General features: G+C 47.3%; 1 protein-coding gene across 1 annotated transcript in view; it reads right to left on the bottom strand.

Annotated features, from left to right (window-relative positions):
- FHAD1 (forkhead associated phosphopeptide binding domain 1) overlaps nt 1–13725 on the bottom strand; it is a 68339-nt gene that overhangs the window by 50804 nt on the left and 3810 nt on the right. The window contains exons 3-7 of the mRNA XM_067472872.1: nt 11679–11885; nt 9994–10270; nt 8297–8361; nt 3402–3620; nt 2105–2228 (exon numbers count right to left, since the gene is read on the bottom strand). Of these exons, the coding sequence (XP_067328973.1) occupies nt 2105–2228; nt 3402–3620; nt 8297–8361; nt 9994–10270; nt 11679–11885 (892 nt within the window). The remainder of the gene's footprint in view (nt 1–2104; nt 2229–3401; nt 3621–8296; nt 8362–9993; nt 10271–11678; nt 11886–13725) is intronic.

Raw genomic sequence — 13725 nt, 5'->3', positions numbered from 1 at the left:
GACCCATCCCAGAGAGTCGTCCCAGAAGGATACCATGATCGATGGTATCGAAAGCCGCTGAGATGTCCAAGAGAACCAACAGAGTCACACTCCCCCTGTCCAGCTCTCTATGGAGGTCATCCACCAAGGGGACCAAGGCTGTCTCGGTGCCGTGACCAGGCCTGAAACCAGACTGTGACTGATCTAGATAGTTGATGTCATCTAAAAAGCCCTGGAACTGGGAGGCGACCACCCGCTCCAGCACCTTGCCCAAGAAAGGGAAGTTGGAGATTGGTCTGAAATTGTTCATTGTAGTAAGCCAAAGCATTGCCCACACAAGAAATACAGGCAATCTAAGACAGCCTTAATCCAGACAGGAATCAAGCAGGGTGCAAAGACAATCCAAAAGGCTAAAAAAAAATCCACAGAAACAAGACTTCAGTGGCAGAAGAACTTGGTTTCCAAACGATGCCTGATCTGACAAGATTTTCTACAGGTAAACCTTAAATCCCAAAAATTGGTTTAGTTTTCCCTCAGTCTTTGACTTTAATTGACGAATTCTTTCGGATCTACGTAAACATTGAGCCTCTTGTCGATTCTGGCTAATCTCCAGCCGCCGACTCTGCTTATCTGACTCTTCAGGTGTCAGACTGTTTTCCAAACTAGAATCTGGAGAGCTCACGAGCGGAGGGAGTAAACCTTTCTCCCAAGGCCTGACAGAAACATTCTCATGAGAATCTGCCCTTTGCACCGAAGCCTCTTTGTCTACATGAAACTCATTGACTCAACAAAAAAGCTCCTGTTTTGTAGCAGATTTCCTATGAGGCGGGTGAGGTGGTAGTCACCCAGTTTTCTGTGTGCCCAGGGGGGAGTCTCTCATTTGGTATCAGCCATGGATTGAGGTGCTGGGTTTGAGCCTGCAACTTTTGGACTCTCGCTTGCTGAGGTGTTCCAGCGAGTGTCTCTGTAGATCTTAGAAAACTATTTCTTGATTTAAGTCGTCGACGTGCTGGCTGATACCCAAACAGGGGATGAGCTGGAGATGTCTCTGCCTTGGTCCTTTCACTATTGGCTGCTACTTCCCGGCGGATGTCAGGTGGTGCAATACCAGCTAAGCAGTGAAATTTCTCCAGTGGTGTAGGGCGCAGACACCCCGTGATAATGCGGCATGTCTCATTGAGAGCCACGTCTACTGTTTTAGCGTGGTGAGATGTGTTCCACACTGGGCGTGCGTACTCAGCAGCAGAGTAGCATAGCGCAAGGGCAGATGTCTTCGCTGTGTCTGGTTGTGATCCCCAGGTTGTGCCAGTCAGCTTTCGTATGATATTGTTTCTAGCACCCACTTTTTGCTTGATGTTCAGGCAGTCCTTCTTGTAGGTCAGAGCACAGTCCAGAGTGACTCCCAGGTATTTGGGTGCGCTGCAATGCTCCAGTGGGATTCCTTCCTTCCTAGGTGATCCTCAGAGCTCGGGATGCTTGTCTGTTATTGAGGTGAAAGACACATGTCTGTGTTTTAGATGGATTAGGGATCAGCTGGTTTTCCCTGGAATAGGCAGTAAGAGCACCTAGAGCTTTGGGGAGCTTCTGTTCTACCATCTCAAAGCTCCCTGCTTGGGCGGTGATGGCACGATCATCAGCATAGATGAAGCTCTCTGTCCCTTCTGGCCGTGGCTGGTCATTTGTGTAGATGTTGAACATGGATGGAGCAAGCACGCTCCCCTGAGGCAGGCCGTTCTTCTGTTTCCGCCATCTGCTTCTCTGGCCCTGGAACTCAACAAAAAAGCTCCTGTTCGGTAGCTGATTTCCTTGAGTGGTGATGGCACGATCATCAGCATAGATGAAGCTCTCTGTCCCTTCTGGCAGTGGCTGGTCATTTGTGTAGATCTTGAACATGGATGGAGCGAGCACGCTTCCCCCGAGGCAGGCCGTTCTGTTTCCGCCATCTGCTTCTCTGGCCCTGGAACTCAACAAAGAAGCTCCTGTTTTGTAGCAGGTTTCCTATGAGGTGGGTGAGACGGTAGTGCTTTGTGATATTATACATTTTTCTCAGGAGGAGGCGGTGGTGGTTCACAGTATATTTTGGGAAAAGAGAGAGGAAGAGACGTAACGTTATTGCAAAACGCACCTGTAGTCAGGGAATAGCTCTTCTTCAGCGTCTCCGTCTCGTTCTTCCAGTGCGCAATCTGCAAATCCCGTTCAGAAAGGGAATGGTATAAGACCTCGCTGGTGTTTTTCTGCAAGTTGTCGATCTGGAAGAACAGGAACATGGGAAAAAATGGATAGTTTCATAGAGTTGTTTCTATTTCGTTGTTCTCCCTTTTGGATTGAGTAATGTGACACTTTCAAACTGCTTTACTTTAGTCAATGATTTAGTCAATTGCTAAGTAGTCTTATGATAGAATTTGTCTGCATTCCGTTTTAGGAGATGGGGAGGAAAGTGACATATTTAACATATGAGGGTTGAATGAAAAGTAATGCCTCCACCTTCGTAACTCCTCAACAGATGGCAGTACTGGTATGCGGTAAGTACTGGCTTGTTCAGTAGACTCCCCTGAAGTTGCATTGACCGACTGTCTGTGCGGGTTCCATACTTCACACTTTAACAACACAACCGTGCAATGCTAAGGCTTCCCGCCAAAATGGAAATGTAGAGGAGAGTCTACTGAACAAGCCAGTACCTGCCGTATACGTTGCTTAAGTCGCATTGACCGACCGTCTGCACAGGGTTCCATACTTTGCACTTTAACTACACAACCGTGCAATGCTAAGGCTTCCTGCCAAAATGGAACTGTAGATGAGAGTCTACTAAACAAGCCAGTACCTGCCACATACGTTGCTTAAGTCGCATTGATCGACCGTCTGCGCAGGATTCCATACTTCGCACTTTAACTACACAACCGTGCAATGCTAAGGCTTCCTGCCAAAATGGAACTGTAGAGGAGAGTCTACTGAACAAGCCAGTACCTGCCGCATACGTTGCTTAAGTCGCATTGACCGACCGTCTGCACAGGGTTCCATACTTCGCACTTTAACAACACAACCGTGCAATGCTAAGGCTTCCTGCCAAAATGGAACTGTAGAGGAGAGTCTACTGAACAAGCCAGTACCTGCCGCATACGTTGCTTAAGTCGCATTGACCGACCGTCTGCACAGGGTTCCATACTTCGCACTTTAACAACACAACCGTGCAATGCTAAGGCTTCCCGCCCAAATGGAACTGTAGATGAAAGTCTACTGAACAAGCCAGTACCTGCCGCATACGTTGCTTAAGTCGCATTGACCGACCGTCTGCACAGGGTTCCGTACTTCGCGCTTTAACAACACAACTGTGCAATGCTAAGGCTTCCCACCAAAATGGAACTGTAGAGGAGAGTCTACTGAACAAGCCAGTACCTGCCGCATACGTTGCTTAAGTCGCATACCTGCTCTCTCAAAGCTTTGATCTCTTCGGCCTTTGCAACTACTTCTTGCTCGAGTCCCGCCAACTTCTGCTGAAACTCTGCTTTCGGCGCCGCCAGCCGGTCATTCAAGGCCACAATCTCCGCTTGGAGCTCAGCAATCAGCGAGTCTTTGCGGCCGCACTCGCTCTCGAAGGCGGAAAGGCGGCCGATTTCGCTCCCCAGTTTCGAAATCACGTCGTCCTGTAGGAAGAAATGTAAAGACTTTCTCTATAGCAATTGTTTTTCAAATCAGGACGTGCTCTTTGTGCCCAGCGGGACGCCGGGGTGCCTTGGCTGAGAGGCCCTATGGATTTTCCTAAACAAAGTCTTTAGAAACTTGGAAAATTTAATAAAAGTTCTTTATTATTGCTTAGACTAGTGAAATCCATATCGTTTAGAGCAGGGCTCCTGACATTTCTGCTCACAACTCCTTTTGGTTTACATGACACTGGATATGCAGGTTATATAAAATGGGAATAAAATCAAACATCTACTGTTTCTCAATCCGAGGGTCGGGACCCCTGAGGGGGTCGTGAAGGAGTGTCAAAAGGGTCGCCAAAGATGATCAGAAAACATAGTATTTTCTGTTGGGCATGGGGATTCCATGTGGAAAGTTTGACACAATTCTATTGTTGATGGAGTTCAGAATGCTCTTTGATTGTAGGTGAACTATAAATCCTAGGAACTACAACTCCAAATGACAAAATCATTTTTTTTAGTAAAGGACATACATTGGGTTGTTAGGTGTCTTGCGTCCAAGTTTGGTGTCAATTCGTCCAGCAGTTCTTGAGTTCTGTTAATCCCACAAACGATTGTAGGTGAACTATAAATCCCAACAACTACAACTCCCACATGTCAAGGTCTATTTTCCTCACACTCCACCAATGTTCACATTTGGGCATATTGAGTATTCGTGCCAAGTTTGGTCCAGATCCATCACTGTTTGAATCCTCTGGATATAGGTGAACTACAACTCCCAAACTCTAGGTCAATGCCCACCAAACCCTTCCAGTGTTTCCTGTTAGTCAGGGGAGTTCTGTGTGCCAAGATTGGTTCAATTCTATCATTGGTGGAGTTCAGAATGCTCTTTGATTGTAGGTGAACTATAAATATTATGGTTGGGGGTCACCACAACATAAGGAACTGTATTAAGGGGTCATGGCATTAAGAAGGTTGAGAACCACTGATCTACTGATGTGCAATGCTTGCTAAACAGACTGATTCTCCTCTTTATGAAGTACAGCTGAAGCATCTTCTACAGAGTTCATGGTAAACACGGCATAACAGATTTGTGTAAATGTCTAAGCAAAGGGGCTTCCATGACTATCATCACATCATCTGCAAATGCCTTTGTTTTATAGGTTTAGATATTACTAGCCGTCCCTTGCCACGTGTTGCTGTGGCCCAGTCTGTGTATATGTGTTTTGTGTGTGTATACATGTGTTTATGTGTGTGTATATATTTGTGTATATATGTGTGTTTGCATATGTGTACATGTGTGTGTGTGTATATATATATAAATGTCATGTTCGTTTGTGGGATTAACAGAACTCAAAAACCGCTGGATGAATTGACACCAAATTTGGACACAAGATACCTTGCTGTTGTTCATTCGTTCAGTCATCTCCGTCTCTTTGTGACCTCATGGACAAGCCCATGCCAGAGCTCCCTGTCAGCCGTCACCACCCCCAGCTCCTTCAAGGTCAACAAGACACCTAACAACCCAATTTTTTTTGTCGTGTCAGGAGCAACTTGAGAAACTGCAAGTCGCTTCTGGTGTGAGAGAATTGCCCATCTGCAAGGATGTTGCCCAGGGGACGCCCGGATGATTTGATGTTTTATCATCCTTGTGGGAGGCTTCTCTCATGTCCCCGCTTGGGGAGCTGGAGCTGACAGAGGGAGCTCATCCGCCTCTCCCTGGATTCGAACCTATGAGCTGTCGGTCTTCAGTCCTGCCCGCACAGGGCTTTAACCCACTGCGCCACCTAGGGCCGCCTCTGATTGTAGGTGAACTATAAATCCCAGCAACTACAAGTCCCAAATGACAAAATTTAAAAAATTGAGTGAAGGACATACATTGGACTGTTAGGTGTATGCTGTCCAAATTTGGTGTCAATTCGTCCAGTAGTTTTTGAGTTCTGTTAATCCCACAAACGAACATTACATTTTTATTTATATAGATTTTCCTGGCAAGGATTATATATTATTTTCCTAACAAATACTTGTATGCGTAGTCCCTTAATGTCTTTAATGATATACCCTGCCTTGAGCCACAGGCAGGGGTGGCACAACCATTATGCAAAGTAAGCCTTTGCAGTAGAGTGCCCAGGGGTGCTCTTGAGGCGCTCTTGGGGAAAAATAGACCTTGACATATGCGAGTTGTAGTTACTGGGACGTATAGTTCACTTACAATCAAAGAGCATTCTGAACTCCACCAATGATGGAATTGGCTTGCATCCCCAGGGGTGGCGAACCCATTACGCAAAGTAAGCCTTCGCAGTAGAGTTGATGTTGCCCAGGGGCGCTCTTGAGGCGCTCTTGGGGAAAAATAGACCTTGACATATGCAAGTTGTAGTTGCTGGGATGTATAGTTCACCTACAATCAAAGAGCATGCTGAACTCCACCAAGGATGGAATTGGCTTGCATCCCCAGGGGTGGCGAACCCATTACGCAAAGTAAGCCTTCGCGGTAGAGTTGAAGTTGCCCAGGGACGCTTTTGAGGCACTCTTGGGGGAAAATAGACTTTTGACATATGACATACTGGGATGTATAGTTCACCTACAATCAAAGAGCATTCTGAACTCCACCAATAATGGAATTGAACCAAATATGGTACACAGAACTCCCACAATGAACAGAAAATATATATCAATGATTGGTTGGGGGGTGTGCCAAAATACTGTTTGCTTATCATTGAAAATTACCTAGGGCCGCTTCTGCACACAGGCACCAATGTTTGCGAATGACTGCCGCCCCCTCCTCTGTTTTTGCAAGCTTTTATATAACCTCAGGTAAACAAGAATATTTTTGTCATGGAAAGTACTTTGACCTTTACTCTTCCTGTCCCATCAACCTCTTGATGGAAAGGACCTTTTTGCACTGGCAAACGTTGCGCTTAACCACAAACCAACTTCCTATGCAAGCTCGCAAACTTTGCGCTTAACCACAAACCAACTTCCTATGCAAGCTCGCTAATATAATGACTTTTCAAAAAGCCAAAACCTTGAACTTAGTATGACCTCTATACTAACATTTCGGTTAAAGCTTTTAATTTTTAATATTTCTTAGGCTTATGCCTCCTTCACAATCTCATTCAAACTTTTATATACCCTCAGGTAAACAAGAATATTTTTGTCATGGAAAGTACTTTGACCTTTACTCTTCCTGTCCCATCAACCTCTTGATGGAAAGTACCTTCTTGCACCGGCAAACGTTGCGCTTAACCACAAACCAACTTCCTATGCAAGCTCACAAACTTTGCGCTTAACCACAAACCAACTTCCTATGCAAGCTCGCAAACTTTGTGCTTAACCACAAACCAACTTCCTATGCAAGCTCGCTAATATAACGACTTTTCAAAAAGCCAAAACCTTGAACTTAGTATGACCTCTATACTAACATTTCGGTTCAAGCTTTTAATTTTTAATATTTCTTAGGCTTATGCCTCCTTCAGAATCTCATCCAAACTTTTATATATCCTCAGGTAAACAAGAATATTTTTGTCATGGAAAGTACTTTGACCTTTACTCTTCCTGTCCCATCAACCTCTTGATGGAAAGTATCTTCTTGTACCGGCAAACTTTGCGCTTAACCACAAACCAACTTCCTATGCAAGCTCGCAAACTTTGTGCTTAACCACAAACCAACTTCCTATGCAAACTCGCAAACTTTGTGCTTAACCATAAACCAACTTCCTATGCAAGCTCACTAATATAATGACTTTTCCAAAAGCCAAAACCTTGAACAAAGTCAATTACCTAGGGCCGCCTCTGGCCACAAGGGAAAGCAGGTAATACAATTATTGTTGTGATTGTTGTTGTCTTACTCCAATATTCCCATGGAGAGGATACACAATATTGAGGAGAGTGGGCAGTCTAGTCTTGTTCTTGTTCTAGTCTCTCTGATGCTGTGTGCTAAGCAGGGCCGGCCCGGGACGGGACTTGGATGGGAGACCAGCGGACTGTATTTCAATGGAAGGGTCTTGCTTGCCGAAGGAAACCCTAAACAATGCATAGTCTCCACAAGCCAATGGGGAATCCCTCTCTGATGCTGTGTGCTAAGCAGGGCCGGCCCAGGACGGGACTTGGGTGGGAGACGGGCAGTTCCCGGACCACTCACCAGCCAATGACGGTGTTGTGTCCCATCTGTGCGGCGGCGTGGAGTGGGGTCATGCCGTCGTTGGCCCGGATGTGTGGGTCGGCCCCACAGTCCTTGACCAGGTACTGGATGATCTCCAGTTGGAATTTTGCCCCCCCCCCAACCAATCACTGATATATATTTTCTGCTGGTCGTGGGAGTTCTGTGTGCCATATTTGGTTCACTTCCATCATTGGTGGAGTTCAGAATGCTCTTTGATTGTAGGTGAACTATACATCCCAGTAACTACAACTCTCATATGTCAAAGTCTATTTTCCCCCAAGAGCGCCTCAAGAGCGCCCCTGGGCAACATCAACTCTACCGCGAAGGCTTACTTTGCGTATGGGTTGAGCCGCCCCTGTTACTAAGATGTTTGCAATGTCCTGATCCAGTGCTAAAACCACAACCCTTTGATGGCACGTCCCCAACTGTCGAGATTTTCCCTTGTGCGCTACTTCATCCTTGCTGTTTCCCAGCTATTCCCGATATTTCCATTCCATCCCCCAGACAGGCACCTCACCCTCTCCTTGAGAAGTGCATCGCCTTGATGAATGTTGGTCAGGGGTCCCCTTGAAAACCCGTTCCCTGGAACAGAAGAAAACGGGGAAGTGATCGTTTGGTTAAAGGGAATTTCACCCTTTTATCCAGCCTTTTTCTACATTCTAAATTCGAAACCTTCATCTACTGAATTGGACATGGCTCTCAATAAATGTAAAACTGGCAAAGCAGCTGGCCTGGATGATCTACGGATGGAACAAATCGAGAACTTTGGCCCAAAAGCAAGGCGCTGGCTGCTGGAGCTGATGAACAACTGCACTGCATCCTGTCAGATCCCCAAAATCTGGAGGAAAGCAAGAGTCATCGCCATCTTGAAGCCGGGCAAAGACCATAATGACCCGAAAACTACAGACCAATCTCCCTGTTATGCCACCTCTACAAAGTTCTGAAGAGACTTATTTTGCATAGAATTATGGGAAAAAAATAGACCCCTGTCTGATCCCACAGCAAGCTGGCTTCACAAAAGGCAGAAGCTGCACATCGCAAGTGCTGAACCTGACTCAGCACATAGAAGATGGCTTTGAAAAGCAGCAGATCACAGGAGTTGTCTACATAGACCTGTCCACGGCTTATGAGACTGTGAACCACCACCTTGCAGTCTCTGCCTCTGCCTATTATTATTATTATCATCATCATCACCATAATCATCACAATCATTGGCTTGGCTATTTGTTTGAATTCTTCTTTGGTGATTTCTCCCTTTTTCCACTTCTTGTGCATGTCTCTTTTGTGTCTTAGCAGAGTTAGAAGTTCTTTGGACATCCATTCTGGCTTCTTTGCACTTGTCCTATTTTTTCTTTTTGTTGGCACAGTTTGCAATTGCGCCTTGAGTATTTCACTCTTGAGAAACTCCCATCCATCCGTAACTCTCTTGTCTTTTAGTATCTGTGTCCACGGAATGCTGCTCAGTGTTTCCTTCATTTTTCAGAAATCAGCCTCACCCCCAGCGACCTCCGAGGAGCGCTGTGCTTGGCCATGCCCACTTCTCTCTTTAACAGCTTGCCATGGAGGAGAAAGAAAGGTGAGAGATTTTAAAAGTGTTAGTTGTACAATCTCCAAGGAGCGCTGTGCTTGGTCGCTGGGGGCGAGGCCTTGCGGACCTTTTCCCTACAGGTGTTGGCTATTTGTTTGAATTCTTCTTTGGTGATTTCTCCCTTTTTCCACTTCTTGTGCATGTCTCTTTTGTGTCTTAGCACAGTTAGAAGTTCTTTGGACATCCATTCTGGCTTGGCCACGCTCACCTCTCCCTTCTGCCGTAAGGGAAGGAAGGGAAACTGCGATATTTTAATGGTTCTGGAGGGAGGGAAGGGCACCTTCCATTAACGAAACAAAAGAAACGATTCGTATTTCCTGGTAATTTCGATCTTTTTTTAAAGAAAATTTCGGAAATAATTTAAAAATCGAACCTCCAGCGCCCCCTACATACGAAACGAGTTTAGAACCATTTTTTTTCTTGATCAACCAAGCCTAGTGGACACTTGCAAGACCTCATCCTCTGGTTCTAATTTCCTGAACACTTTCCTGCTCCCCTTCCTCTTCTGACGACGAGGAATCCCTAACTGGAAAGTATAGATCTCAAGCCGAGCCTTTCTGGAACCCCACAAGTTATGGAAGTGGCCATTGTGGACCCCAAGAAAAGGACCGCACGCAGTAGGGTACCTTCAACGATGGGCGAAGGCCGGGCAAAGGCGTCTGGAGAGAACGTTGGATTTGTGATGGGTCTGCCCCATGCATTTAGGGGTTTCTTTTGGCGCGGCGGGTGAGGGGACGCCCCACTGGGCCCGTAGGTCCAGCTGCGGGAAACTGGCGGCGAACGTGGAGATGGAAGAACGGGAAATTGCGAAGTTGTCGCAGTCGCCGGAGGGTTTTTTGTCTCCGTCACAACCTGGAGCTGCCCTGGCCAGGCGAGGCGGTGACTCATGGGAGGATAGGAGACCTGGAAGAAGAAGGTTCACATACACCTTGATAACATCCCAGGGACCACTTTGACCAGAGACCACTTTGACAAGGGACCACTTTGACCAGGGACCACTTTGACCAGGGACCACTTTGACCAGGGACCACTTTGACCAGGGACCACTTTGACCAGGGACCACCTTGAACAGAGACCACTTTGACCAGGGACCACTTTGACCAGGGACCACTTGACCAGGGACTACTTTGACCAGGGACGACTTTGACCAGGGACCACTTTGACAAGGGACCACTTTGACCAGGGACCTCTTTGACCAGGGACTACTTTGATCAGGGACTACTTTGACCAGGGACTACTTTGACCAGGGACTACTTTGACCAGGGACCACTTTGACCAGGGACCACTTTGACCAGGGACTACTTTGACCAGGGACTACTTTGACCAGGGACTACTTTGATCAGGGACTACTTTGACCAGGGACCACTTTGACCAGGGACCACTTTGACCAGGGACCACTTTGACCAGGGACCACTTTGACCAGGGACCACTTTGACCAGGGACCACCTTGAACAGAGACCACTTTGACCAGGGACCACTTTGACCAGGGACTACTTTGACCAGGGACTACTTTGACCAGGGACTACTTTGACCAGGGACTACTTTGATCAGGGACTACTTTGACCAGGGACTACTTTGACCAGGGACCACTTTGACCAGGGACCACTTTGACCAGGGACCACTTTGACCAGGGACCACCTTGACCAGGGACCACTTTGACCAGGGACCACTTTGACCAGGGACTACTTTGACCAGGGACTACTTTGACCAGGGACTACTTTGACCAGGGACTACTTTGATCAGGGACTACTTTGACCAGGGACCACTTTGACCAGGGACCACTTTGACCAGGGACCACTTTGACCAGGGACCACTTTGACCAGGGACCACCTTGAACAGAGACCACTTTGACCAGGGACCACTTTGACCAGGGACCACTTGACCAGGGACTACTTTGACCAGGGACGACTTTGACCAGGGACCACTTTGACAAGGGACCACTTTGACCAGGGACCACTTTGACCAGGGACCACCTTGACCAGGGACCACTTTGACCAGGGACCACTTTGACCAGGGACCACTTTGACCAGGGACCACTTTGACCAGGGACCACCTTGACCAGGGACCACTTTGACCAGGGACCACTTTGACCAGGGACCACTTTGACCAGGGACCACTTTGACCAGGGACCACCTTGACCAGGGACCACTTTGACCAGGGACTACTTTGGGATGCAGGTCAGTCGCTGCAATGATTAATTTGATTCAAACGTCGTCAACGTACTAAATGTGGCGTGGGCATTGTGCCAACCACCGTGACAGGAAGAGAAAGAGGTGAACTCATTAAGGGTGAACTCCTTTGCTCGCTTTACCTGCGAGGTGCTGTCCAGCGCCAACTCGAATGCGGTGCCGCCAGCGCCGAACCGCAAGAGGTCCCCGGGGTTGACTCGCACCGCCGCATTCTGGACCTGGCAGTCGTTCACGAAGGTCCCCTGGACCGAGTTGAAATCCCGAAGGACGAAGCTGTTCTCCGTCTCGCTGAATTCGAGGGCCGCGTGGTGGTCCTCGACACCTGCGGACTGGAGAGTATTTGCGGGTCAGGAAAGAAGCTGGAGTGTGAAACCTGGCAAAATAGTGACCAGGGACCACTTTGACGAGTGTTCCGTCAGAGAGAATCACGGAGTTGGAAGAGACCTACAATCAAAGAGCATTCTGAACTCCACCAATGATGGAATTGAATCGGATATGGCACACAGAACTCCACGACGAACCGAATATATATATATCAGTGATTGATTTGGGGGGGGGGGAGGGTGGACAAAATACACAGTGTTCCGTCAGAGAGAATCACGGAGTTGGAAGAAACCTACAATCAAAGAGCATTCTGAACTCCACCAATGATGGAATTGAATCAGATATGGCACACAGAACTCCACGACGAACCGAATATATATATATCAGTGATTGATGGGGGGGGGGGGATGGACAAAATACACAGTGTTCCGTCAGAGAGAATCACGGAGTTGGAAGCGCCCTTACTTACTTACTTAGGCGATCCCCAGGGGCGGCAAACCCATTACGCAAAGTAAGCCATCGCGGTAGAATCGATTTCACCCAGGGGCGCTCTTGAGGCGCTCTTGAGGGAAAATAGACTTTTGACATATGACATACTGGGATGTATAGTTCACCTACAATCAAAGAGCATGCTGAACTCCACCAAGGATGGAATTGGCTTGCACCCCAGGGGCAGTAAGCCTTTGCGGTAGAGTTGATGTTGCCCAGGGGCGCTCGAGGCACTTAAGGGAAAATAGACTTTTGACATATGACATACTGGGATGTATAGTTCACCTACAATCAAAGAGCATTCTGAACTCCACCAATGATGGAATTGGCTTGCATCCCCAGGGGCGGCGAAGCCATTACGCAAAGTAAGCCTTCGTGGTAGACTTGAGTTTGCCCAGGGGTGCTCTTGAGGCGCTCTTGGGGGGAAATAGACCTTGACATATGCAAGTTGTAGTTACTGGGATGTATAGTTTGTCAGGATTAATTTAGTTATGTATGTGTTTTAAATGTGCTTCTATGTATTGCCAATCTTGATGTCACTGTGAATTAGAAATGCTGTGCAGAATGTTTACACCATGAGGCTGTGATTAAGTGAACTTGAGAAAAGTAAGATAAGGTTTGCTCTTGCTGGGAACAGAAGGGAGTTGCCGGTCTCAGCAAGAAGAGATAAGCAGATGTGCAGAGGCTTTCGTTTTGACTAGTTCCTGAATTGTAGCTCGCTGTAGTAAGACGTGTCTGATGGATGTGCTTAGTAAACGAAGAGGCTTTCGGTTTTGACTAGTTCCTGACTTGTAGCTCGCTGTAGTAAGACGTGTCTGATGGATGTGGTTAGTAAACTTAGTTTCTTTTGTAACTCAAAGCCTGCAGAGTCCTTATTTTGCAACTCAGTGTCTGCTGATGTAGCAATTCTTCCGCTGGGCATTGTCTGAACTCTGACATAGTTCACCTAAAATCAAAGAGCATTCTGAACTCCACCAATGATGGAATTGAACCAAATATGGCACACAGAACTCCCACGACAAACAGAAAATATATATCAGTGATTGGTTTGGGGGGGGGGCAAAATACTGTTTGCCTACAGTTGAAAATTACCTAGCGATCCCTCATAATCTGAGGATGATGGTCCTCCAAGTTCGGTGTCCTGGCGGTGGGTTCGTAGATTACTGTGGAGCCCTCTTCTTGACCTACATCTCCCACAGTGAGGGCATCGGTTTCCAGGTGGAAGGCGGTCCCGGTCGGGGTTGGCTTGACGCGCCTTCCTCCTGGCATGTTTCTCTCTTTCACCCTCCATTTGTGCCTCTTCAAATTCTGCAGCACTGCTGGTCACAGCTGAGCTCCAGCTGGAGCGCTCAAGGG

This window comes from Anolis sagrei, chromosome 13, assembly GCF_037176765.1.
Source record: "Anolis sagrei isolate rAnoSag1 chromosome 13, rAnoSag1.mat, whole genome shotgun sequence".
NCBI classification, from domain to species: domain Eukaryota; kingdom Metazoa; phylum Chordata; class Lepidosauria; order Squamata; family Dactyloidae; genus Anolis; species Anolis sagrei.
This window is presented reverse-complemented; position numbering and strand designations above follow the sequence as displayed.